The sequence below is a fragment of the Rissa tridactyla genome, chromosome Z (genome assembly GCF_028500815.1).
Source record: "Rissa tridactyla isolate bRisTri1 chromosome Z, bRisTri1.patW.cur.20221130, whole genome shotgun sequence".
Lineage (NCBI taxonomy): Eukaryota > Metazoa > Chordata > Aves > Charadriiformes > Laridae > Rissa > Rissa tridactyla.
In genome coordinates this window covers 46,403,679-46,430,531 of record NC_071497.1, presented here as the reverse complement: position 1 = coordinate 46,430,531, position 26,853 = coordinate 46,403,679, and the positions used below count along the sequence as shown (strand labels likewise).

Sequence of the window (26,853 nt, the reverse complement as noted above, 5' to 3'; positions counted from 1 at the left end):
TCATGTTTCTTCCTTTTTTATTCTATATTATTTGGATAATTGCTTAGGGTCCTACAAATTTTTAGCACTGAGTTTCACATAAATTAAAGGATAAAATATTTCTATAGGGCAAGATATTGCATCAGAGAATGCAAAACAATGTCCAGGATCCTAATAAATACCGTTATGTCTGAAATGAGTTATCTCAGTAGTGACTTGGGCTCAGATTTATTGTACAGTTCATCAACTTCTCAGCATGCTGGATAATGAATGTTTCATTTACATTGCTAATTGCCAAGCCATGGTTCCTTCAACCTTTAACCCTTGAGCTTTATCACATTATCACCATATGTCAATATAATTGCGTTTAACATTCCAAATAACTAACTTTTTCACGAGGTCAAGAGATCCTTTTTTTAAAGCTTTACCAGTGGGGTATCTTTAAAACTGCGAAGACACACAGCATTATACAGATACTGCAAAACTAATGCAATTTTTTCTTCAGGAAAATAAAGCTTCTATCTTCTGACCCCAAAATAAACTCTTTTATGTTAAAATCTGCAATTGCCCATTGTAACTAAATCACTTTGACTTCTGTGAAGAGCTTCAAGAGCTTCAACTTTACTGTCTGTGATTATGAAACACTACTAAAATCTGAGATGCCTTCCATATCTGCATGAGACTTTTTGTCTCTAATTTTCTTCAGTCTCTGGAATTATGAAGTTATCTCCACATATCATATCTTGATCTTCATTCTGCTTTGCACAAATAGTAAATTATTTTACTGTAGGAACCATCCAAGATGCTGTCTTGGGCTATGTCTCTGGTATAACAGCATTGCTACTCATCTGCCTACAATTATACTTTCCCTCAATGGAAAGTGGACTATATCTTACCTCTAGAATATTCTATGGACAATGCTAATTCACTCCGCACCTGCAAGCCCCTTTCTTTCAGTTGACTTTCACCGCAAATACTTCTTCCAGCTGTGAAATCTTCCTTGTCAATAGCAAAGTTTAAGCCAAATGATATGCAGAACAAGCTGTTCTGGAAAAGGATTTTACTACCAAGTGCAACTGAGTCAGTTTTACTGCTTTGGCATGGTCAAATTTAAGAGAGAAATGACACTCCTGCCTGGTAACAGTTACACCAGCAGAGACTCCAGCCTCTCTCCATTTCTTTGAAACAAGAAGTTTTGGCAAGGTGCTTTCTCGGAACAAGCCTGAATTTCATAAAGTTAGAAATTTATTTCTCAGGATCTGAGTCAGAAATCTAGATGCATCCTCACAGACAGAAATAAGCACTAAATTGCATTAGAACAAAGAAAATGGGTAACTTAAGATTAAATGGAATAAGCCTAATTAATTTTCCATGTGGCAAAAATTTCATGTTACACAGCAGGTAGACAGCTCATATTTCTTCACAGCTCACATGTTCCTCACATAGTTATGGTGCATATATATATACACAAACTCGTCAATGTATAGCACACTTTTATGTGGCATGCAGTGCCACTAATCAGTAGTCTTATCCCTAAGAAAAATCCTATGGCATAGTCTCGAAGCCCATGAGACGGTGAAGCTTCAAGTTGGTTTGTATCACACCTCATACTGGTTTATGCCTTTATGTCGTCTGCGACAGTAGATCACTCTCCTCCTCTGCCATCATATCTCACCTCTTCTCTGACTCTTGGAATGCCCATTCTGACCAGACGTTGAATCCCTGAAAGCTCCTTTCCTTCAGTTGCCTCCACTACCAACTTCTACTGCAGAAACTTCACCTGACTTTATGCATGGAACTCTACTCTACAACATAATAACCATACTTTAAAATTTTAACCTATAATCAAGTTGGAGGCATGAAATACCCAGTGTATCTTACAGGGTTCATATACCACTCCCTTGCAACTTGCAACTACAAAATAATAAGTTTTAGCACATACTGCTGCTAGCATGACCCTCTTGCCAAGCTGTAGACAATCCCTTTTCAAATCACCTGCAGTATCCACCCAGTAAACATCCATTTGTCATTGCCCGACTGATCATCTTCCTGGATGCCACAAAGAAGGACTGTTTCTGCTCCCTGCTAGCTTGGACGAAACATAACCTTGTGATTTACCTATACATAAAACATGAGAAAAGGCTGGAATCAGAACCATAAAACCCCTTTGAATCAGATTAGGACCAGAAATGTGTGTATTTTTTTTCTTCAAAGTGTTTCAATCCATTAAATATATATAAAAAAGGTAAAAAAAATATTCAAATTCCATGTTACCACTGGGAAATGAATATTCTTTCATGCACACCAGCTGAGACTCAGTACAAGTATTTCACTTAAAATAATTCCTAAATATGAGGAACTTTTAGCAGTATATGTCAAACAGTGTGTTCCTAAGACATTTAAGCATATTGTGGTTATCCATTTCCAGCTGCTTCTGTGGAGTCAAACTTTGTTTTTATGTGAATAGATAACATTATTATTATATTTTGTGAAGAATAGTGGCACCAAGCACAGATACACCACTGAAAATACATCATTTGAAAATATGCTTGTTTTTTGAGTCTTTAATAACGGATCAAAAATATCACCAAATTCAACGCCACTTCAAATGTGTTCAGAATTTGAGTTCACAATGACTGAGTGTACAGTAAACAAAGGATCACTCATCACTTAATTTACATTAATGTCCCAAGTATTTCCAGTTGACAGAAGCCACTGTATATTAACATTTTTTTAAAATGGTAAAAGAGTAAAATCCACAGAGTCCAAAACAGCCACCAGTGGCACCTGACTTCGGCTGGTTGTTCGTTACAGAAATTTAAATGCATAAATAGGAATTAGTAAAATGACTACTTTAATGGTTCTGTCCACCCAGGCACCTTGAAAATCTCACTTTGGATTTTACTGCTACACTGATAGTACTAGAAGTCCACAGGAAGTGAGGCTGAGGTTTGACTTCTGAGTAAATATTGGTTTATACTACTAAACACAACTCCATTACCTCAGAGGATCTGTGTAAGTGTAACTGAGTGGAACACTGTAAACAATTAGGCTAATGATATACATGAAGGAAGAATTCATGCTAGATCATAAAACAACCAATATTTTCTATTTATTCATCTATAAGTATTTACAGATTAGTTCATGGAGAAGATCAACAAGATGCAGCACACTAGAGGAGTATAAAATACCCAATAATAAGCAGAGAAACAAAACTGGCTGTTACAATTAACCCCTGTTCAAAAGACTGAACATGGGGAAATCGAACACAACTGCAAATACGAATATGCAAGTTAAACACGCAACCTGTGGATCTTACTGCCAAACTGCAGAGATCATGCTGAGAGAAACATTTAGCAAGACCCAGAGAAAGAATTCTGTATTTATTTGAACTAAATACCTGCAGGTGTTGTAAATTAAGTATTTTCTCCTCCAGACTTAGAAAAAACGTTGCCTAAAGGAAATTATATCACGATTGTTCAACACAGGACTATTGCGCTTTCTTCTAAATCTGAACCATGCACAGTTCTCCGTTATTTGCCTGAATCCTCAGATCTGGAATGGGAAAGTGCAGGTTTCTTGTTGGAACAGAAAGTATCCAGACAGAAAGGAAAGTATGTGCATTACCAAGGTCTATTGTACGGCCCTATGGCGGAGGGCAGAACTCAATCCACGGCTTTTTAAAAGCATTTTCTTTTGGAGCTATTTCCTGTTTGTAATTACAATATCAAGTGTGTAATGGCAGCAATTTCTATTTTCAGAACAGTGCATCTGTTTATGCAATGGAGATTCTTTTGCTCAGATATGCCGGTTCCTAACTGTAAAACAGTTGGTTGGTTTGTATTTTGTTGTGTTGGGGGTTTTTTTTGGGTTTTGTTTGTTTGTTTGTTTGTTTTTTAAATATAGCCATGCAGACCCTCCTGTGGAAAAATTCATTCCCTGAGCAGGAAGCACTGATGAAAGAGTGCTCACTCGGGTTACTGATACATGCTTAGTTCTTTATGTTGCTCTCCAGTGATTTTCCACATAGGCAGGGTAAGGAGTGGGGCTGACTAAGTTCTAAAGCGTTCTTGAAGGACAGTTATGGCAGCAAAGTCCTAGAGGGGGAAGGTAACCCACAGCGAGAAAGCAAGCACGTATGCAACAGTAAGAGAAAGCCCCAGGAACTCGTGGGAGAAGGGAGGTTTTCAAAATATTGATGCTGTGGATTTCCACGGTTGCGAGTCTCAAGAAAAACCCATACCATTATTTATTTTAGATCTCTTTCTTTGGCTGTTCCAGCTCCTAGCAGCGGACCAGAGCATCAACACATTCACTCAGTTGGCGATCCTCCTGTGGAGGCCCAGGGAAAAGCTAAAGCGCTCCACGCCACAGCGAGAGCCGCGATGTTTTCACCAACTGCCCTTCATGGAGAAAGCACAGCCCTGGGGGGCCTGGCTGCATGCCAGATCAGAGCAGGGAAGGTATAATTCACACGCTGCCACGCAAGCTCCAGCAAATCAGTCTCAGGGCAAGAAAAGCACAGCATTTCAGTCTTCACAAACTCCCAGCCGAGTGGCAAATACACACGTACCCAACTAAATGCCACAACTATATGGGCTGAACCTGAATATGTTTAGTTCAGTTCAGAAAAGGGGGGTGGAGGGAGAATATTAATATTTTCATTGCCTTTTTTTTCTGTTCACTCACTGTGTGTTTACCATAAATTAGACCTGCTGAGAGTGTGATGCTGAGCAACCCATATGGCAAATACTCAACTGAGAGATGTGAAAGGAAAATCACTTTTTTGTTTCTGAATTATCTCTTTATTTGGAGATTTATCTTATTATCTCTTCTGAATTATTCCTTTATTTAGAAAGTCTTGTTTAATAGCAAATGCTGAGAAACAATGCTGCTAATGCTATGTATGTAGAGAAGAAGAGATGACAACCTTTTTAGACTGAAACACTAAATTTTCTGTAGAATATGATTCAGTACATGATGAAATCTGACAAAAAAACCAGCACTTAACTCAGTGCTCAGTTAAGATTTTTGTTTTTAAAATACAATTACAGGAGTTCTTTGCTGTACAACTACCATAGATTCAAACTCATCCGCAAATCCTTCTTCAGCTTAAACAATCCACAACTAGTCTAAGTCCGTGGTGTTCTACCAACTGAAAAGTTGACCTAACAGTTTGCATTTCAGGTACAAAATTAACCTATTCCAACCTTTTTCCTTTCTAGTCTGTGACAAACACTCAGAGACTGAACCAGCATACACAGATGTCTGGCATCCATGAAACCTAAAAAATTACAATTCTGGATGTGGAATCCTGGCACAGATTGCTGACTATATCTCTCTGGCAATGTTGCGGTGGGTGAAAAAAGACGACTGGACTGCAAGAAGATTCCTTGTGGACTCTGTTTACTCTTACCTTTCTGATTCTGTAAGTCTACCTTTTTTTAATCTTTTTTTTTTTTTTCCTCCCTGAGAGGGGGAGGAGGGAGGGAGGCTCATGTTTTCTGAAAATTCATTGGAAGTGTGACTAAGAAAAAGGCAAGAACAACAGCAAGACAGAAATACTGAAAGGGAGTCAGGTTGCAGAATATCTAGTAATGAGATTTGCCCTTTTGTAAAAAGAACCAGAACGGGCAATAAATAGATGCCAACTAATAGCTTTTGTTGGGAAAGGTACAATCCAGGGTAGGATATTTTTTCCAACTGGTTTTGTTGTTCATGAAAGGAAGAAGAAAAACCACTTGGCATCATGAAGACAGATAATTCTGCCAGATTCTTGCTTTGATTTTACTACTAACTGTATAGTCATGTTTGACCTGAGCCAAGGAACCAAGCAACACCTATTCAGATTCATTATTTCTTCCTCACAGAAGCGATGATAACGTTCTCCAGAGTGTGAAAGGGTTGTATATACACCTGAATTCCCCATCTCTACAATGTGAATCTCTACTGTGATTTTTCTTATTTGGGGAAGATAAAATAATCAGCTGCCATATTTTTCATTTGGCATAAACTTAGTGGCCTCAATAAACTTTGTCCTGTTTTATATCAACATAAGCGCTGTGTTTATCTCATGTTCAGATGGAAAGAGGACTGTAAGAATCATGGAAGACAGCCATCCAATATGCATAAGAAATTCTGATGCATTCAGAGTTATGTGATCACAGCTGAAGAAAATATTCTACTCCACCTTTTTTACCTCAACAATTGAGAACTCTGTAGCTTTGTAAAAACCACAAGATTTATTCAAGCATGAGAAAGGAAAATCTCTCCATTGCTAAGTCTTCAGTCAAAGCATGATTTTGCTATTAACAACAAATCACAAATATGGACAAAGTTATGAAACTCAAATTACTGACATCTACTCTTCAGATAAAGTAATTTTTAAAAAAGCAGATAGCAAGAAAAAGAAATGCTAAAAATCTACCCAAGACCTTGAACACTTCCTACTCTTTTTATCATAATCAATACATTAAATCCATACTTAGCAACTTTCGTTAAATATATTGTAATTATTTCAGAAATGGGGCAATTTCAGGACTAAAAATAATATATTAATACCTAGAATTTCGTATGGTGAAAAATAATATAATTCTCTATCCCCGAAGTAGCGCAAAATTATCTTGAAGGAATTTTAATTCGATACTTTATTTATCAAGTCTGTACAGAATAGGAAAAGATGTTCAAAAAAGTAAGACGTTGCAATACTTCCAATATACACAGGAATTCTGAATGTCAGATTTTTTTAGGGTTTTTTAGGGTCAAAGAGCCTGCGGGTTAGACTTAAACTGTATTCACTTAAATACAAAAATTAAAATTTACACAAACAATTTCGCCATGGAGTTGCAGAAGAAATTATATTTTTTTGGTGAATAACATTCATGCAGCGGCTTTATGATGAAAGCTACATTTTGTTAGAGAGGCAGAGAAGCTGTGAATAATTCTGAATACAAAAGTGGTGACCTTTCTGAGAAAAACTTTATCTGTCTCCTAGAAGGAGGGAAAGAAAAACTGCATTCTTTCATAGAATTACAGCTGGTGTTCTTAAGCTACTCTGAATTTGAGTACTCAGATAGGGGCTGAAGGGTTGCAACTTGAATCCTTTTGATCCCTGTTTTATAAATGAAACTACAAGTACATAAAATTAAAATGTATATTAAGTGTATTAAAATGTATATAAAATTAAATAAACCCTGAAGTCTTCAGTTGGACAAAACACTTTACTTCAAGTAACGGTGAGAGGGTACCAAGTTACACAGAGTCAAAAGAAGAATCCTCCCCCTCAACATCTAACCAGAGAACATAAATGCTGAAAAATCTTACAGAGTACTTGATCTGACTAATTCAAAACTCCACAATGTTCCTACATTTTAAAATAAATGATAGCTTCAGGCCCAGGCTCCTGATATGCAGCAGAAGGTATAAAATTCAATGATGTATGCTGAAAACACACAGTATTGTAATATTTACAAGTGTTAAGCATTCACTTACATTCCAGTTCAGAAGGCGTTCCGGACACATGCTTTGCCAGATAGAACAAAACGACTGTTTCAAGACACAGCAGACATATTTTGTTGTTTTTCCTGCAAATATCACTATTCTAAATAAATATTGCATGATTGTAAATATGGTTTGTTTGGTTTGGTTTTTTTAATTTCTAAGTGAAAAAAACACAAAAGCAGTCACTGAGACAGACATTTGCTTAGAAATACTCTGTATCTCTGTCACTTGCTCTGGACAGAATTTCTGACTTCTGTAGTAATGCAACACTAACACTAGCAAACCCAAGAGGAGTTCTTTTACTTGTAGCTGGAATTATATTGTAATCTTGGATCAACAATTTAATATTCTAATTAAGTTGTTTCTCATACAATAACAAAGAAAAATATAAACTAAATAGCAGGAAATAATATTTAACTTTTCTGTAATATTCATATTGTTATCCCTAACTATTATCAGTTCCTATAGTCTTATGCATTACAGCGAGATCTTAAAATATTAAATGTCCAAGTTAGGTCTTGCATTGAAATTTAAAAAAAGTGTATTGTATTTCACAGAAAAAACTCTTTTTCTGCTGAACATTTCTCAAAACAGCATCTCCCGCTGTCAATGTCTATGCCCCATGAGCAGCTGAGCTAAGATGCTACTGACAAGAACTAGAAGAGTACACAAATGATAAATTAGTCAGCTTTGTAGAAGTCAGGAATGCAGTCCAATAATGATACTGTAGATGACAGCATTTTATTTAGCTCAGAGATGGTGCATATTATACAGCTGTATTTCATAAAGAAACAATCTTTATTTATTTAAATGCATTTCATAAATGATAGAAAAGAAAACACAGTTTATCTTCTAGAACAATGTACTTGTAAACACAAGCACATTTTTACTGTAATGTTAGTAGATTAATCCAATGTCTATGCTTATTCCTCTAATAATTGTCATAGTTATTTTACTTTGTTTATTGACTTTTTGAAGCAAGATTGAACAAAACCAGTAAAGGCAAAATCATAAACAATAGCATGGGTCAAATTTAGACCAGATGTCACGCAAATTATAACATATGAAGTCTGCCCAATTTGTTTAGACACCTAAATAAACTCAAATCCTATATACATACTACTGCAGACCTGATATCGCTGCACAACTCATGCATTCTTAAAGAGATACTGCAACTACAAAATCTCTGATGCTTCTGGTTTACTATGAGTTTTGACAGCGGTATAGAATAAAATAATCAAACACACCTTGCAAAAGAACAGTTGAATAAATCATTATTCAATGATTTAAGTACATGCTGAATTGGACTCCCTGATAAAAATAAGGGTCTTGGACAGTTTTATGAGTTTACGTTTTTCTCACATCACAAGGGACCATAATAAACACCTTGCCTAACATCCTTCACAACTGCGAGCAGAAACATCTCACTGAGTAGGGAAAACTGTAGCTCCTATCACCCTCACATCACATTCTGGAAGGGATCTGGTCTTGATTTTAAAACTATAAGCAGTCCTCATAATCATGCTAATCAATGTCGGTTTTGCTGACATTTGATTTCACGTAGTTAATTAGGAAGCACTTAGAACAATCTAAGGTTGTCCCCGATAGTTTCCTTTCATACCTTTAGAGACAAATAACTAACTAACCCAGAGAATTCAGCAGGTCTGCGTCAGCTCTCCACACCTCGGATTGTACTCATTACAACCGGGGTACTTCAGCTGACCTGAGGCATCAACAGAACAGCTGCCGTCCTCCAGAAGACGCAGTCTGACGTTTAAAGATGAGTACGGTATGTACATTGATGCATGTTTGGTTGCGTTATCCAGTCCTATAAGGTGATGACTTATCCCTCCTAATACTTATAAAAAAGCAAATGAAAGTATCTTCAAGCTTTGCGCACCATATATGTTATACATTTTCCTACAGGCAGATTTCACACACTGACATTTTAAGACCTTAATTAAGGTTGATTTATTTACAAATGGTATGTTTTCAACTCTCAGAAATGATGTATTTAATGTTTTATTTTTAAACACAATTAAAAAATAATATATAAATATATACATACTGCAAATGTAATACAGATAACAAATTCATTTAAGCCCATTTATGCACATTAGTGACACACCATGTGGCAGAAAGACTAGGACTACAAGAAGACCCCTTGGCGATTTATTTTATATTAAATCCCTAATGGCCTCTTCTCATCTTTGCAAAAATATGCACAAAAGTCCAGACTATGCAGCCATTGAAATGAATGGTTATTTATTTGCTAAACGAGAACCCTATGTTTAATGTTCCTTAGACATAAGGTAGTCTGCAAAAGTCGCATTCCTACAGCTCCATACATCATTTATTTTACATACCCTAACTTCTCACAACAGGCATCAGAAAAATATCTCCGAACAGCAATGCTATTGTAAGTTGCTGAGAATTTTGTTTCCAATTCCATTACTGGAAGATTAAATGTTAACATGTTTACTTGAGGTTTTCTTCTTGTTTTGTTTTTAGCATTAAAAACAAATTCATGGACCAATCTGATGCCATTTAAAATATGTTTATATTTATACTGCAAGAAAAAAGTTCCCAAATACATAACTATGGTCCAATCATTACAGAAAGACAACAAAAGTTCAAACCTCCAAACAAACATGTTCTAATCTCACTTAACTGCATGCAACAGTCTACCTAACACTTGATTGACACACTCCAGCTGAGACAGAAATTCTCAATTTGCTTTCCAGAACTATTGAAAACATCGTTTTTCATAGTACACAAATAAAATTGTCCAAATTAGTAACATGGGTGTATGCCATACTACTACTAAAAAGCAGCCTGAAAATTAAACCGTCTCTCTGAGATCAGACTATTTATTCATTAGGAAACAGATCCACCGTGCGCCCAAACATTTCTCAATTTCCTAGGTTACTGTTGCTGCAACAGCCACTGTGAGTTTCTCTGAGACACAGAGCCACAAAGAGGAAAGCTGCTGCAGGAGCCAGAACTTGCCCTTGGCACCATCCTCAATTCATTTGGACAACTATTTGCTACCTAAGGACAGGCAGTCTCACTGTGCCAGCATGAACTTGCAGGTCACTTTCTTGGGGCAACACCAGTGGTGAGAGCAGCCTCCACTGAGGCTCTGACGTTTTCTCTAAACCTCTTGGTTGGCACCCTTATGGAAGTGGCTCCAACCTTACAATACTAAAAGATTACACAATCCCTACAACTTGGAAAATGTCTTTATGAAGTATTCAGATACCATGGCCAGAAACATGAACCTCAAAGGATCAGTCAGCCTTCAGAATGCAAGTATTCCCTCGTCTAATAGTCAACAGCAGACAATTGTAGACTGTTTGCCTTATTTTCAACTGACTGCCCTGCATAAAGCTGATTTTCTACCTTCATAAATTACTGCAAGTTCTGTGAGCAGTTAGAATAAATTTTCATGAATCAAAAGATCAAGGATGTAGTCCAACAAAAATGTTATTAAGCCACAATATCATGAGACATTTCAACTAAACTGAGCACTCATGAAACCTGGATTGTTCTTCTGGTGCACAAGAAAGCAAAGAATAGAGTTCAGCTTTTCTCAGGAAAAAAATGACTTTCACAGAAAGTCACATTGAGAAGATATTTCTCATTTCCAAGAGAATTCCAGCAGAGAACAAGCAAAATATACTCTCAGGGTATAACATAATGTAACAGAAATTAACTGTAACGCGTGCACTGAATTTTGCTACAATATCCTATGAGTAATCATTATTATGACTTGGGGAAACTTTCTGGCAAAGGCAACAAAAATAACCGTGATCTGGGCTATGTCACTTTTCTTTTGTCACCCTCTTGAAAAAAATGCTGCTGTGCATGTGAAATCCAAGTAGCATATGCTCCGGCACCCAGTCACCGGAGACACAGGTCTGATTTCAACTTACAGCTTCAATGCCACCTAAATCCAGGAAGCCCAGATCGAAAAGTAGTTATCTTAAGAAATGCAAAGCTGCATACAGACTCTTATAAAACCTAAGCGCACCCACACTAAATGCCTTCATCACTAACGACAACGCTGTCTACTCCTTTAATATCTGAAAGATTTGCTTTTATCAAGACACTTAAAAATCAGTCAGTTGACAACCAGCAAGCCAACAGACAAGGGATGTAAATCACACACTCTTGACTGATATCAGTAGGTACATACAAATAAAGCACTGAGATCAACTGCACTACTATTTTTGCATCTATGTGTCTCTCACAGAATCACAGAATCTTCATAGTTGGAAAGGACCTTTAAGATCATCAAGTCCAACCAAACAACCAACAATCTCTGTCACTGGAGCGTGCCCTGAAGTGCCACATCTAGACCTTTCTTAAACACCTCTAGGGATGGTGACTCAACCACCTCCCTGGGCAGGCTGTTCCAGTGCCTGAACACTCTCTCAGTAAAGTAATTCCTCCTAATATCTAACATGAACCTCCCCTGCCACAACTTCAGACCATTTCCTCTGGTCCTGTCATTATTCACTTGGGAGAAGAGGCCAACACCCACCTCTCTACAACCTCCTTTCAGATAGTTGTAGAGGGCAATGAGGTCTCCCCTCAGCCCCCTCTTCTCCAAGCTGAACATGCCCAGCTCCCTCAGCCTCTCCTCACATGACCTGGTCTCCAGACCCCTCACCAGCCTGGTAGCTCTCCTCTGGACACGCTCCAGCACTTCAATGTCCCTCTTGTACAGCGGGGCCCAGAACTGAACATAGTACTCGAGGTGAGGCCTCACCAGTGCCGAGTACGGAGGCACGATCACTTCCCTGCTCCTGCTGGCCACGCTATTCCTGATACAAGCCAGAATGCTGGTGGCCTTCTTGGCCACCTGAGTACACTGCTGGCTCATGTTAAGCTGGCCGTCCACCAGCATGCCCAGGTCCTTTTCTGCCAGGCAGCTTTCCAGCCACTCTTCCCCAAGCCTATAGCGTTGCTTGGGGTTGTTGTGACCAAAATGCAGGACCCGGCACTTGACCTCATACAGTTGGCCTTGGCCCATCGATCCAGCCTGTCCAGGTCCCTCTGTAGAGCCTTCCTACCCTCAAGCAGATCAACACTCCCACCTAGTTTAGTGTCGTCTGCAAGCTTACTGAGGGTGCACTCAATCCCCTCATCCAGATCACTGATAAAGACATTAAACAAAACCGGCCTCAAAACTGAGCCCTGAGGGACACCACTGGGGGTGTCACCCCATTAATCACAACTCTCTGGGCACGGCCATCCAGCCAGTTTTTTACCCAGTGAAGAGTACACTTGTCTATGCCATGATTCACCAGCGTCTCCAGGAGAATGCCGTGGGGGACGGTGTCAAAGGCCTTACCAAAGTCCAGATAGACAACGTCCACAGCCATCCCTGCATCCAGAAGGCGGGTCACATGGTCATAGAAAGAGATCAGGTTGGTTAAGCAGGACCTCCCTTTCCCAAACCCATGCTGGCTGGCCCTGATCCCTTGGCTGCCCTGCACTCGCCATGAGAGCTCACTCAAGATGATCCTCTCCATGATCTTTCCTGGTACCGAGGTCAGGCTGACAGGCCTGTAGTTCCCCGGATCCTCCTTCCGACCCTTCCTGTAGATGGGCGTCACATTAGCCACCCTCCAGTCATCTGGTACCTCCCCTGTTGACCAGGATTGTTGATAAATGATGGAGAGAGGCTTGGTGAGCTCTCCCGCCAGCTCTTTGAGTACTCTTGGGTGAATCCCATCCGGCCCCATAGACTTATGTACATCTAGGTGCAGAAGCAGATCATTGACTACTTCCTCCTGGATAATGGGTGGGTTGTTCTGCTCTCCATTCTTATCTTCCAGCTCAGGAGGCTGAGCACCCTGCGGATAGCTGGTCTGACTATTGAAGACAGAGTCAAAGAAGGCATTCAGTATCTCAGCCTTCTCCTCGTCATTGGTTGCAACTTCCCCCCCCACATCCAATAAGGGATGGAGATTCTCCCTGGCTTTCTTTTTGTTGATGTATTTATAAAAGCTTTTTTTGTTGTCCTTAATGTTAGTGGCCAAGTTGAGCTCCAGCTGGGCTTTTGCCTTCCTAATTTTCTCTCTGTATAACCTAACGAGATCTCTGTACTCCTCCTGAGTTGCCTGTCCCTTCTTCCAAAGGTGGGAAACCCTCCTTTTATTCCTAAGTCCCATGCAAAGTTCCTTATTCATCCAGACTGGCCATTTTCCCCGCCCTTTAGACTTACGACACTTGGGGACAGCCTGCTCCTGGGCCTTTAAGATTTTCTTCTTGAAGAGCGTCCAGCCTTCCTGGACCCCTTTGCCCTTCAGGACTGGCTCCCAAGGGACTCTCTCAACCAGTGTCCTGAACAAGCCAAAGTCCGCCATCCAGAAGTCCAAGGTGGAGGTTTTGCTAACCCCCCTCCTTACATCGCTATGAATTGAAAACTTGACCATTTCATGATCACTAAACCCAAGACGACCTCCGACCACCACATCTCCCACTAGTCCTTCTCTGTTTGTGAGCAGTAGGTCCAGCAAGGCACCTCCCCTGGTAGGCTCACCTACCAGTTGTGTCAGGAAGTTATCTTCCACGCACTCGAGGAACCTCCTAGCCTGCCTGCTCTCTGCTGTGTTATATTTCCAGCAGACACCCGGCAGGTTGAAGTCCCTAACCAGAACAAGGGCTGGCAATTGCGATATTTCAGCCAGCCACTTATAGAATACTTCATCTGTCATCTCATCCTGGCCGGGTGGTCTGTAACGTACTCCCAGCACAACATCTCCCTTATTTCCCTTCCCTTCAACCTTACCCATAAACACTCGACTTTATCATCACTGGAATCTAGCTCTATACAATCAAAACACTCCCTGACGTACAGAGCCACACCCCCACCTCTCCTTCCTTGCCTGTCCCTTCTGAAAAGTTTATAGCCATTCATCGCATTCCAGTCGTGACAGTCATCCCACCACGTTTCCGTGATGGCAACTACATCATAGCTGTCCTGCTGCACAATGGCTTCCAGGTCATCCCGTTTGTTGCCCATGCTACGTGCATTCGTGTAGATGCACTTGAGCTGGGCTACTGATTTCACCCTCTCCATGAGAAACTGAAGAGAAGGAGTGTACCTGCACGTGTCCCACATGTCTAAGTACTGCCATGCAATACTGGAAGTACTGCAAGTGAGTACTAATTCACAACCGATGACTTATTAGTTACTGTAATGTCTTCCTGATGACGTACAGAACTTAGAAAACATTCCCATAGATACTAGGAAATCTGTATCAATACTTATAAAAATAGGGTTTATAGCAACATATCTAACACAGGTTTCAATTAATTTAAATTCCCAGCACACTTATGAAATAAAAGATTAATATCCTCATTTACAGAGGGGAAACTGAGGAAACAATTTATTTATTTAACATAGGAAATCAGCAGTAGAGAAGGGAAAGGAACTTAGCTCCATGTCAAGACTTTGCTAAAAGGAGCATCCAGCCTCTCAAGAACAGAGAATTTTTTCAGAATCTACTTTCAATACAGATTTTTAAAACTTGCCATAAAAAAAAACCCAAAAAAACAGAAATAAGGAAAGCTTAGAATCTTTTGAGTTCATGCTACTGAGGTGTGACATTTATTGGCATATCAGACGTACTGATATCTGTGTTTACTATTGGGAAACTCTGACTGAAAAGAGCTTTAGTGTTGAGCTGCAACACTTTCATTCTTCATGATACATGTCCAATGCAGCAAGGGATGCGTGCCTCTGAACAGCTTATTCTACCCAACTGCAATCGTATAATCATCATCTTTGTTCTTAGCAGCATCACCTACATGGTAGACCATTGAACCTAGGCAAATAATCAAGCCTATAGAGAGCACTTTAATGAAAGAGACTTTTGCGTACCTGTTGATTTAAAAAATAAAAAATTGACGTTGTGAGATTTCTGAAGAAGCAAACATATCAGAGATTCAACACCTGCAGCAAAGCCAAGCCTGTTCTTCATGTTCTCCTCATGTTTAATCAGGTAATGTCCGTAGACCACTTTGAGGATGAATAACAAATTACCATTCTTATTGCTGAGGAAAACCTGAAGTCATTAAAGTTTGTGTATTCTGACTTCATAATAGAATTCTAGACTGAACAGACACACAGGTCTGGACAGTTTTGTCTGTAATTCCCTTATATGTATTATGTTTCTGATACTTGGTGAAGTAACTAGTGCAGAATGTTTTTACAAGCCACCTCTACTGTCATGCAGACCATACCCTCCCTGGCTCTAATAAGAGCAAGTAAAAAAGGCCTGGTGCTGGTCAAGCACTGGAAATCAGGGAGTTCAGAAAATGTTTGAACAAAGGGCAGTAATACAGCAAGCTCAAAACTGATTTCCATTCCAACTGTGAAATAAAGAGTCCTTTTAGACCAAGACGTGACTTTGTAAACAATGTAATTAGGAAAAAAGCAGTTACACCCTGAAAAACCAGCTCTTTCTGAAGCAAACTTTTCACAGCAGAACAGAGAGCAAAACACTAAGAGAGATACCTGTATCTTCGAGAACAATACCAACAAAAATGCCAGTAATAAAATTACTTAATAGATTGGTATTAAAAACCATCTACCATGAGTAAAACACTGATCAGTTTGTTCTTTACACGTGCAACTGAGCCTCCTTTTTCTTCCACAATGGCCACTAGACGTGTCCTAAGAAAAACATTACGAAACATTTATTGCTTGACCACCATATCTTGACGCTTCTTGAACAAAGTACGTCAGCATCAAATGTTACACAATCACTGAAAAAAGTGTGAAAATTTGCCTGCTTTTAGGACTATGAAAACCTACTGTTGCCAAATTAAATTTGTGAGTTGCAGCCAAAAGGCAGACAAGTTTTAGGTTATGATTAATTTGAGTATGTAGAGTAGTAAAGATGAGTTCAGCCACATTTAGCTGGAGTTTAGATCTGTGAAGCACAAATCCTGCATTCTACATAGTCTATTGAACAAGATTAAAAAGAAAACAAATAAAATGTAAAGCCAAAGCTAGCTCCTAATTGCTAGTCCTGTGTGTCCACCAGTCACTGAAACCGACAGAATAAAAGAGAAATATTTAAAACCAAAGAGGGGGAAGATTTTATTAAGAATTTTTAAAAATTCCATTTCCTCTTTTGGGGATTTATCTTACAATACTCTTTCTCCATCCGCTTTCCTCCCAACCTTGGCATAATTTTCAGAAGCAAAATTATGGTTCATAAAGCAGTGCAGGTTTAGTGGCTGGTGAAGATTGCTTGACACTGAGAAACTAGCCGAGAAGCTAACCAAGGAACTAACAAATTCTGCTTCATTTCTTGAATCTTTGCTACCCAACTTGCTTTGTATATTTTTGTACGCAAACAGAAATCTATGGATAATTGTCAGCTGAATTGCACCGCAAACTTCTTTAACCACAGAAGCACCTTAGTTTTTTGTAAAATGCATCGCAAAAGACATGTTGTAAGAAATCTCATAGGATATACACAGGGGAGAATTATTCAAGTGATTTTTTTTTTTTTAGTACCATTTGAGGTAAAATAAAATTTCATTATAGTAAAATGCAAAAGTAGAGATGAAAACTTCTTTTGCATGTCAAATACTTTTTTATGGGTGACCTTCAGGCAAATGATGAGATTGTAAATTGCAAATATATACTATGTAAAAGTGTCTCTTTGTTGTTGAGATTTTCTTCAATCTAGTTGGTTTTATTAATAATCAGTACATCAGTATGCAAACTTCCATCAGAAGTAATACTGACATCTCATACTTGTTCTGTGATCTAAACATTCATATTTTTTAATTAATATTTTTGCATAATAACCAGTAACATTTATATCTACTTCAGGTCAAGGTAAAGAGCTACCAGCATCCATAACACAAATTGTTCTTGGTAAAGAACCGTCTCAGTATGCAACAGGGCTATTTTGCAACTGGGTTGTTTAGGTTTCCTCTTACCTCCAGTGTCATGTACACAGTGCTAATCGCTACTTTGATTTCTCCATCTGAAATCTCCTTAAGGTCCTTCAGTATAACCTCCTCAATACTTACACCTGTTTGAGAAGAGAAAGTAATTTCAATACATACAAGTATCTACAGCTGACCAGATGCAGCAACATAAATTAAAAAAAAAAACAGCTTAGACCTTAACGTTGAGCCTTCTCTACTTTAGGACATCCTATGAGGAAGTTTAAACCAACATTAATATTTCAATGCTTAATGTTGCTAGAGTGATTTCTAAAGCAAGGAAGGGGTTGAAAGCATGGGGAAGCAAAGGATGAAGAATTAAGTCTCCTGCAATGAAGTTGTGTGAACACTTACATTTTTTAAGTGAACTGAATTCCAGTTGATGATAAATGTATAGATAGACCATTCCTATGGTCTAATATGAAACACTTCTGGAATTAGTAATATATTGAAAAGCACATGTGGATTTACAAAATACTTAGAAGCAAAGCACTTTAGATATTCTGTAAACACAAAGTCATTCAGCCGTTCTGACCTTCCTCACACAATGGATTTTTCTTATGTACATCAAATGGTGAATGAAGCAACTATATATTTATATACCACAGAAACAGAAGTACATATTATGACCAGAAACAACAGTGTAAAGTTGGAATTGCTTCACATTGCAACCAGACATGTTGATATGTTTAAGTACAATGTGTTGAAGATCCACATGACTAAGTTTCTCTAATGGGAGATGTCTGTCTAAAATGCTGTAAAGATTCTCAAAATAAATATATATCTTGTCTAGGAACATGGTGATATCACATGATCAAAAATACAGACATGACAGCCAAATATCTTTATAAAGAAAGCTGCAAGCCACTTACTTCAGAGCAGGGTGGCAATGAAAATGTCCACAGACTTTTAAAGCTTAGCAGCACACCATCCAAAATGTGTTTGCGTGATTGATTTTTAAAAGGGAGCCAAATACCAAGTTAAGCCAAAGAAATGAATCTTCTCATTACTGTTCCTGTATGGAGTCCAGCTAATTCAATCTAATGACAAGAAGAACTGGCTGATGTTCAAATATTTATTATATTTATGCACCTGCCCTTCTAAAAATATTTATAGATAACCTGTAGACTTTCTGGTGGGCCACAGCCCACTGTGCCTCAAATAGCAAATGAATTCATGAATTCAGGCCAACAAATCATTATTTCTGCATGAAACAGACAAGTTTTTTGCTGAATTGTCCTAATACTGCCTGAAATAACATAAAATATTGCTACAGAGGTTAGTGCCTTCAAAATACTTAAGAAACTCAACAGCACCTTACTAATACCAATGCCACATGTATATATGCAGTGCTAAATACGTACCTTGTAATACACAGCAAAAAGCAGCTATGAGACCAAAAAAAAAGTGTAGGACACTGCCCTCCCCATGTGGCATATAAAAATTATTGGCAACCAATGCCATGCAGAATCTGTTGTCCAAGTTTTGTGCTGGATATTAGGGTAAACTTCATGGGCCAAGTACATGACAAACCTTACTAAACCATCTTCCCAGGCAACTGGCAGAACTAAGAACTGAGCTCCATAAAAGACGCTTTCACTGGGTCTCTCCAATCCAGGCTGCATTCAGTTCCTTTCTGAACTACGATTCCTTGACTAATGTCTGGAGGAACTTCAGGGAACTATGTGAAGTTTTATAGCCCTGAACTAGTTTAACTTGCAACTTGCAAACAGCAAAGGAAGCAGCATCTCAAATTCTGTCCTTAACTATCAGCTAGGGCAACCATCTCAGGGTGACAGTCTGAATTTGGGTGACAGGATTCTGCAGATTGGCAGATAAAGAACGGTAAAAAAAGACTATGAGTCAGGTATGCACTCTGTGTACCCCTGATATATCTAACAAAGAAATACCTCAGTAATTCATTACTCACTCTTTGGTAACAACTTGGTAGTATATGCCATTTAACAAAGACAGTAAAAAGCATGAGAGTTATTGCAACAATTTTCTTCAGGCTTTCAGAGCATCCCTTCAAAAGACTGCTACCAAATTTTGGGTTCAAACATTCCCACATTTGATCACTGAAAAAATGACAACTGTGTTAAGCTCTTTCTAGCAGAAGGAAATGAAAGAATCGCAATTTTCCCACTGCTTCTTTAATCTTAAGTCTGTAGTCAACTTCACTTCACCTGTACACAGCCCTTGATAAATCTGGGAAGGTTCAGAAGAGATAATCCACTCCCACACCACGTAGGCAATTGCAGCACAGTTTCTGCACATGGACCAACACATTGATTACGCCCTTATACTTCATCAACACAAACTCTTGACTAGCATACACTTGTAAAAGCAAAATATGCAACAAATTGATGTTTACTTTATCTGTAAAAGCAATACCGGATTATTTAGGCGTTCAGTAGCTCCTCAAGAGAAATCACAATTCCGTAATTCAGAATGTAAACCACTTAATTTAAAATTAAATACATATAACTCTCCATGAAGATAGCATGCCACAACTACTTTCACCACACACAATGTGCCAATATATTCTGATACAGTTACATAACTAAATTTGTAAAAGGTCTGAAAAATGGAAGCAAGTTGCACTACCTTGTGGGTTAAACTGAGTCTCCTGGAGAACAGAGATAATTTCCTCTCGTGGGGGAAGATCTGGAAACTTTTCTTCTAGGATTGACAGTATTTTCTCCTGCTGCTCTGTAATTCTGTCAGCCTCCAAAGACATGCATTTGAAAAGAATGCTTCCTGAAACATTGAAAGACAAAAATCAATGCCCCCTGTAAACAGTAAAGAGGTACTACAGAAACAAGAATGTTTACTGTATCGCCATCCAAGCCTTTTCCTTCTTGCAGGTTGTCTCCACTGACGAGTTCACTGAATTAGATATTGAATGTTTTTCACGCAGAACCATCCTCCTAACTTGAAAGCAGTTTCTAAAACATGAACTGGGTGGCTTGTCAGGGCTCATGCTACAGCCACCTGGCTGGTCCCAGTGCTGCCACGGTGTGCAGCACATGCGTCTAACACAGCTCTGCAGCATGGCCGCTAGCGAGCAGTGGGACACCAGGGCTTGTTCCTCTCTCTAAGCATTAGACCAAGTCTTGGTATGCTTGGTACATCCATATTGCCAACCTTCCTTCTACAGATGTGTCAAAGAACTGCCACAACGGACATAAGGAAGAAATTCTTTACCATGAGGGTGGTGAGGCACTGGAACAGGTTAGCCAGAGAAGTTGTGGATGCTCCACTCCTGGAGGTGTTCAAAGTCAGGTTAGATGGGGCTTCAAGCACCGTGATCTAGTGAAAGATGTCCCTGCCCATGGCAGGAGGTTTGGACTAGATGATCTTAAAGTCATTGGTCATTTTGGTGTAACTGACTCTGGCTAATTCCTTGTCTATGAACATACCAAAAAAGCACAGCACATTCAGCCAAACAAAATGATGCATTCAATTTTAAAATTTAAGAGAAACATAATGCAATAAATAACTTCACCATAATTGGTATGCTATAACAATACAGAGGTGAGTTTGATGTCTTTTCAGATAACTTATGTGCTGCACATATTCCATCCTGGACGTGAAACATTCCTGATGGTTCACAAGGTTTAAAGTGACCCTTTCATTCCCTGGAGACTGGGATAGCTTTTATTAATAGACCCAAAGATAGCCTTTGCTTCCAATTACTCACACTAAATTAAGGATAATAAAATGTTGTACTTCAGCATTGAAATTATTTATTACTGTACTGTGCACAGGGATTTCAAACAAGTGCATGACTGCATTGCATCATGCTAGGTCAATGCGCAAATCAGTACAATAGTATGAGATGGTTACTGTAAGCCAAAATGTTTAGGCTTTAGCACAGAGCCAAGAGAGGACAAGAAAAACTTGTACACGACCACCCTCAATCTCACTAGACTAACTGGGACAAAAATATCTAGTATGTATCCATTTTTCTCCTACACTGTCATCACATAAAACAACAGAAAGCATTTCTTTAAAATTCATTTCTTTAAAATTCATAAAGCACTTGCAACACAAGACAATGTTGCCACGCTGAGTACACACCTCCTTGTTAGACAGATCCTGTGTGGATTAAATAACAAGTAATGCTTAACAAGCCAAAAGCTGTTCCCCATCAGATAATCATTTCTGGAAATTCACATATATGAAATTCCATTCTGTGTTTCTGTTACAGATATTGTAACTGCCAATATTCTTTTAATTCTCAACGTCTCTTGCTTTATGTCAGTTTTACCAACACTTTAGGACAATGCTCCTGCATTGACAATGCTCCTCATTGATAGCATTAAAAATATTAAAGAAATACAGACTGCATGAAAACCATGTATACTGACCCAGACTGACATTTGTAAATTTAGGTACACAAAACATGGCTCCACAACAATCACATTTCAGATGTCTACAGGTATATATATATGTGTGTGTGTGTGTGTGTGTGTGTATATATATCTATCTCACCCAAGATATCTATATATCTAACTATATAACTATATATCATGGCTCCACAACACGCAGATTTCAGATGTCTACAGGTATATATATATGTGTGTGTGTGTGTGTATATATATATATCTCTCACACAAGATATCTATATATATCTATAGATATATAGATAGACATTTATATCTCACCCAAGATATCTATATATATTAGCAAGGCCTATTTTTTGGTCCCTTTTATATGAAAGAAGTTTCTCAATCAGAAGCCTCCAGGATAATCCATCTAACACCATCCCTGCGTAGTTCCCACCTCTAACGAGGTAACAGCGCCTGTGCTACACACTTTTGTGCATACCTTGGGAAGGGCAGCGACCAGAAGGAGCCGGACGGCCCACAGCGCACTCCTGGTCAGCACCAGAGCTGCACCTGAATGAACGGCAGCTCAGGGACCAGGCTGCGCGAATTATTTCAGCAACAGCAATCTCCTGCTTTTTCAGCAATCTGTTTTTCTTCCTCCAGGAGCAGACAGGGAAATTGCTCATGGACGCAGAAAGGAAATGGAGACTCCAGCAGAAAGTACTGGACCTACAATGCCGGCTCAAATTCATCATGCAATTACCTACAATCATGGCGGCGGGCTGCAGCAGACCACGTACAGCCGCCCAGCAGCACTGGGATGAACTAGGCTGTCTGTCCATCTGCATAGCTCCTCAGACACACAACATGTCTGTCACACAACGGGGAGAGTATTTGGGGAAGACCAAGAAGAGAAACTCTTCACACAAACATACTGGAAAATGCAGTAAAATGAGAGGTGTGAGTTATATATCCAATCAAGCCCAACAGTTTTCAAGTCAACATGATGTGAGCTTTCTTGTCTGCCTAATTATGCAGAAATAACTACTATGTAGTGGGTTCGATGTCAGGTCAGCAACTTCTGACTCATTTTAGCTCCATATACCACAAATTATTCCAGACTAATTACAGGATTGATTTTGAATTGGGCAATAACCGCACTGTAGTTTTTATCCAGTTAGTCCTGGATTTCAACTAAACTATATGAGAAATGCAAAACTATGTCCTTCTTAAAACATAATAAAAGCTCAACCATACAGAACAGTCAAATTAAGGTAGTTTCTGAGTCTCAGAATTTCAGGAAAATTATTTTTTCCTGTTTCTCACAGAAACAATTCCCAAACTATTACAATAAAATGAAACAGACTATTTAATTAACCTTTTTTCTATCTCAGTGCTTCAAACAGGTGATGTTCCCATCCAGCACAGGCAGCTTCTATTGCAAAATTCAGGGCTGGGCCACCAAACTAAACTGACTAGGTCCCGGCCTGATGTAGCCCAGCCCTTCTACAGCCAAGCAAAAGTGTATTGGGAAGCAAGACAGGAAAGAAGCTGAACAAAGAAGAGGAAGAGTCTCACATTTCCCCAACTGCAGGAAACAGGAGAACTGGCAGCAGAAAGCTGTGGTTACACAAAGACAGGTTCTAGTAGCCAGGTCAGTATCTGGATGGAATTTTAACAATTGCCTGAACCACAGCAGCAATGAAGCACCAAAATTCATCATAAGCATCTGTTTGCTAAAATAATACATGGATTTCTTTCACACCAAAGCAGTTCTACTGTAGTGTTGCAGCAGCATTGCTCACGCCAATAAAACTAGTTTAATCCTCTTAGACACATGGATTGGTGGAAGACAACTCTTACACTATATATCTATTCCCCAATCAACAGGGATGGAATGATTACCTAGGACACACTATGGCAGCCTACCACGCATTTCTACAGGTACCAGAATGCATCTGTCTCTTGCTTTCACACGTGTGACAAATTATTGGTTTCTTCAACGGTAAGGCCTTCTTGGACTTGATCTCACCTTTGTCATGACACAGACACTACTGTAAAGTTGTAAAATCAGAATGTGTTTAGACATGCACTGTACTGCAGCACCTAATTGGAAGCCTTTGCCTTTCACCGCTCAGTTCACCTCAGGGTCAGCCCCTTCGCACATTTTCATCAGGGGTGACATCTTCAAAGACCAAAGCAAACTCGGAAATTTTTGGATTTATCACTGAATGCAAGAATGAAATGCAGTCAGCCTGAAATAATGCCTCATCACAGGCAGACATCTTAGAAAGGTTTTTAAAGCGCTATTTTTCCCACTTCTTACCGCAATACTGTAGTGCTTGCAACTACTAACTTTTCTACTAGGATGAAAGCAAGGAAAGTATGTTTCTTAAGTTAATAGGGTGTCAGCAAGCCCTAAGATCAACACTTATTCTTCCTTCATTCTTTAATACTATGCTTATCAGCAGGAAAGAAAAGCACAGATGTCTTCTCTCCCAGGCATCCCCCAGCATCCCTGCGAAGGTTAAGATTCCAGGTAGTTTAGAAAAACAGTTCATTCAAGGTGCTTTTGCTTGGCCAAAGGTCAGTAGTCCATTTAGTCATGTGCTCTCTTTTAAGTACCTGCTGTAAAAGAGATACAAGGACTCAGAAATCTCCTGCAGATTTTACTGAGTGCTGGTGCAACTCCCCCGGGGTTTCTGAAAGCATAATGGAGGCTGCTCTGTCTGCTGACAAGCACAGAAAAAAAATATAATTGGTGATACAAAATTCAATATTATTTCTTGTGTACATCACACTACATTACAGATATGTTTTTCCAAAGGAGAGGTCACTAGAAAATAGGCTAGGACTTTTAAAAAAATGTGCATTTTATTCTTTTTTGCAAAGCATTTTGGAAGTGGAGCACTAGTTTTGCCAAAAGCAATTGCTGTGCATTAATATTAAACATGATCTAATGAAGGCAGAAGTCGTTTTGGGAAAACATTAAGAACAGCACAAGCATCTCCTGAATTATAAGTTTATGGCTGAGAGAAACAGTACAATGAAAATATAGGCATTTCTCCTGTTGAGGTTTTGTTCCATGACCTGGAAAAATAAAGGACAGGGAAAAGGGGAAAACCAACAGTCCCTCATGGAAAGTATACTTCAACACTCCCCAGCCCCAAAAAGCCCCACACACCAAAACTGTAAACCAGACCCAAGCAAGCAGTCTTCATAGTAATTAGCAGGAAAGCCACAAAGCTGGAATAAAATGTAATTTGTGGGGGAGGGAAGCATTGCCTCCAAGAAAACTGTTTCCATACATAAATCCAAAAGTATCAGTCCAAACAAGTGCAGCACTTGGTGCAGTTCAAAGTGCTCCTTTCTTTCTGGCATATATATTAAGGATGCATCCGTTAGGGAACATGTGAATCATCTGATCAACGTACAAGACAGAACAAAACAAAAAAATTGGCATAATTCCCAAAGCCCTTAAAAGGGCATTTCTTAAGATTTGTCTGGGTGGCTAGAATAACAAACATATCTTCTCTACTGAAAGTCAGACTGCCCCAACAGGGCATGAAAAGACCTCAACTATGCCGCTTATAACTAGCAAAAGCAGATTAACATAAAAAAAAAAATGCTGATGCTCTTGCTGTAAATCTGTCTCTATTTACATGTTGCAGTCTGCACCTTGTGGCATCCTTCAAGGCCTTATACAAATAAACATAAGGAGGCATTTTTGAGAGTGCACTGACCCAAGGTACCTGACAGTGAGTGCTTGGAATCACATCCTTGCCAGCTGGCTGCAACAGAAAATGTAATGATTCAGCAGTTTAATGGATCTTGAGTTTGGCAACAGTCCCCTTGTAAACATCTCTGGGGAAATAAAATAATACAGGCCCAAGACTCTGGCAGGTTCTATAATTGTTTGCTTCTGGCACAAATCCAGAAACAGCACAAGCTCTAACTTAAGGCAAATATGGCTGTACAAATGCTCTGACTCTCCAAGCAGGCTCTATTCAAAGCCCAAGGGTAGAATTAACTTATAGCATGTCTGAAGAGCAGACAAAGATACCAGGAAAGCATTGAGATGAAAAAAAGTGCTTAAATATTAAACTGCCTAAATCAATAATGCTCAGTTTCACAGGACAAGTCTTTTCTCTTGACTTTTTTCTTTTTTAAACACCGAAGTGCAGGTTAAGTTTGTTCAAAGTTCAAATATGGCAGCTTATAAACATCTGCCTTTGTTATTAAGATTTAAAAAAATTGCTAACAGACTGAAAGAAAAAAGATGTCTGAAAAAGAGACAACAAATGAAGCTGTCAGGCACTATGGGATAATTATTAAAACATGAGATATTTGTATTATCTTACAAGTCTTCTAGCAAAATACTCACTGGAAAGGCAGAAAATGAAAAGATGAGTTCCCAGCTCAGAGACTCAGATGTTAGTATCTCTCAGATGTTTTATGAAAATAAAATCCTAATGCTTAGCACTTTGACTTCCACTTTGGCCTTCTGTTCTGAACTTCCTCCAAAATTTATGCATACTAACAATATACAGATTTACACTGGAAGTAACGTAGCAGTGGGGAAAACCCACTGGGACCTTTTCATTGGCTCTATGCCTGTGGAGTGCCACCAGAGAGAGGGGCCATCCTGCAAGCCTCTACACACGCATCCACTGCTAGGGGGAATGAAGGAGCCAGCCCTCCTTCCAGACCACGGTATGCGGTCCCTTTATTTCCTATGCTCAACAGTGAGATGAATTTCAAAAGCTATACTTCATGGGCAATGTCAAAAGGCCATAATATATACAGAAAAACACAAAAGCTTGACTTGGGTAGATTCTATTTGACATTTTATTTTCAGACTGCCTGTAGTTTGATCTGCCACCTACATACGTTTATATCTAGGATTGGGGTTTTTTGTATCTTATGAAAACCAGTAATGGGATTCACTGACTTTTCTGAATTCGCAACGGAAGGTTCTTAAGTACTGAAAATGTTTTCTATTTTAAGATGGACAAGAGAACTCACCGTATTCCTTAGCCTTGTATATGTACAAACT

The 26,853-nt window shown here is 39.0% G+C and overlaps 1 protein-coding gene across 2 annotated transcripts in view; it reads right to left on the bottom strand.

Moving 5' to 3' along the window:
• Positions 1 to 26,853, bottom strand: part of PRUNE2 (prune homolog 2 with BCH domain) — a 148,191-nt gene that overhangs the window by 84,023 nt on the left and 37,315 nt on the right. For both annotated transcript variants that reach the window (XM_054185408.1, XM_054185409.1), the window contains exons 5-6: positions 20,071 to 20,223; positions 17,455 to 17,549 (exon numbers count right to left, since the gene is read on the bottom strand). In XM_054185408.1, the coding sequence (XP_054041383.1) occupies positions 17,455 to 17,549; positions 20,071 to 20,223 (248 nt within the window). The remainder of the gene's footprint in view (positions 1 to 17,454; positions 17,550 to 20,070; positions 20,224 to 26,853) is intronic.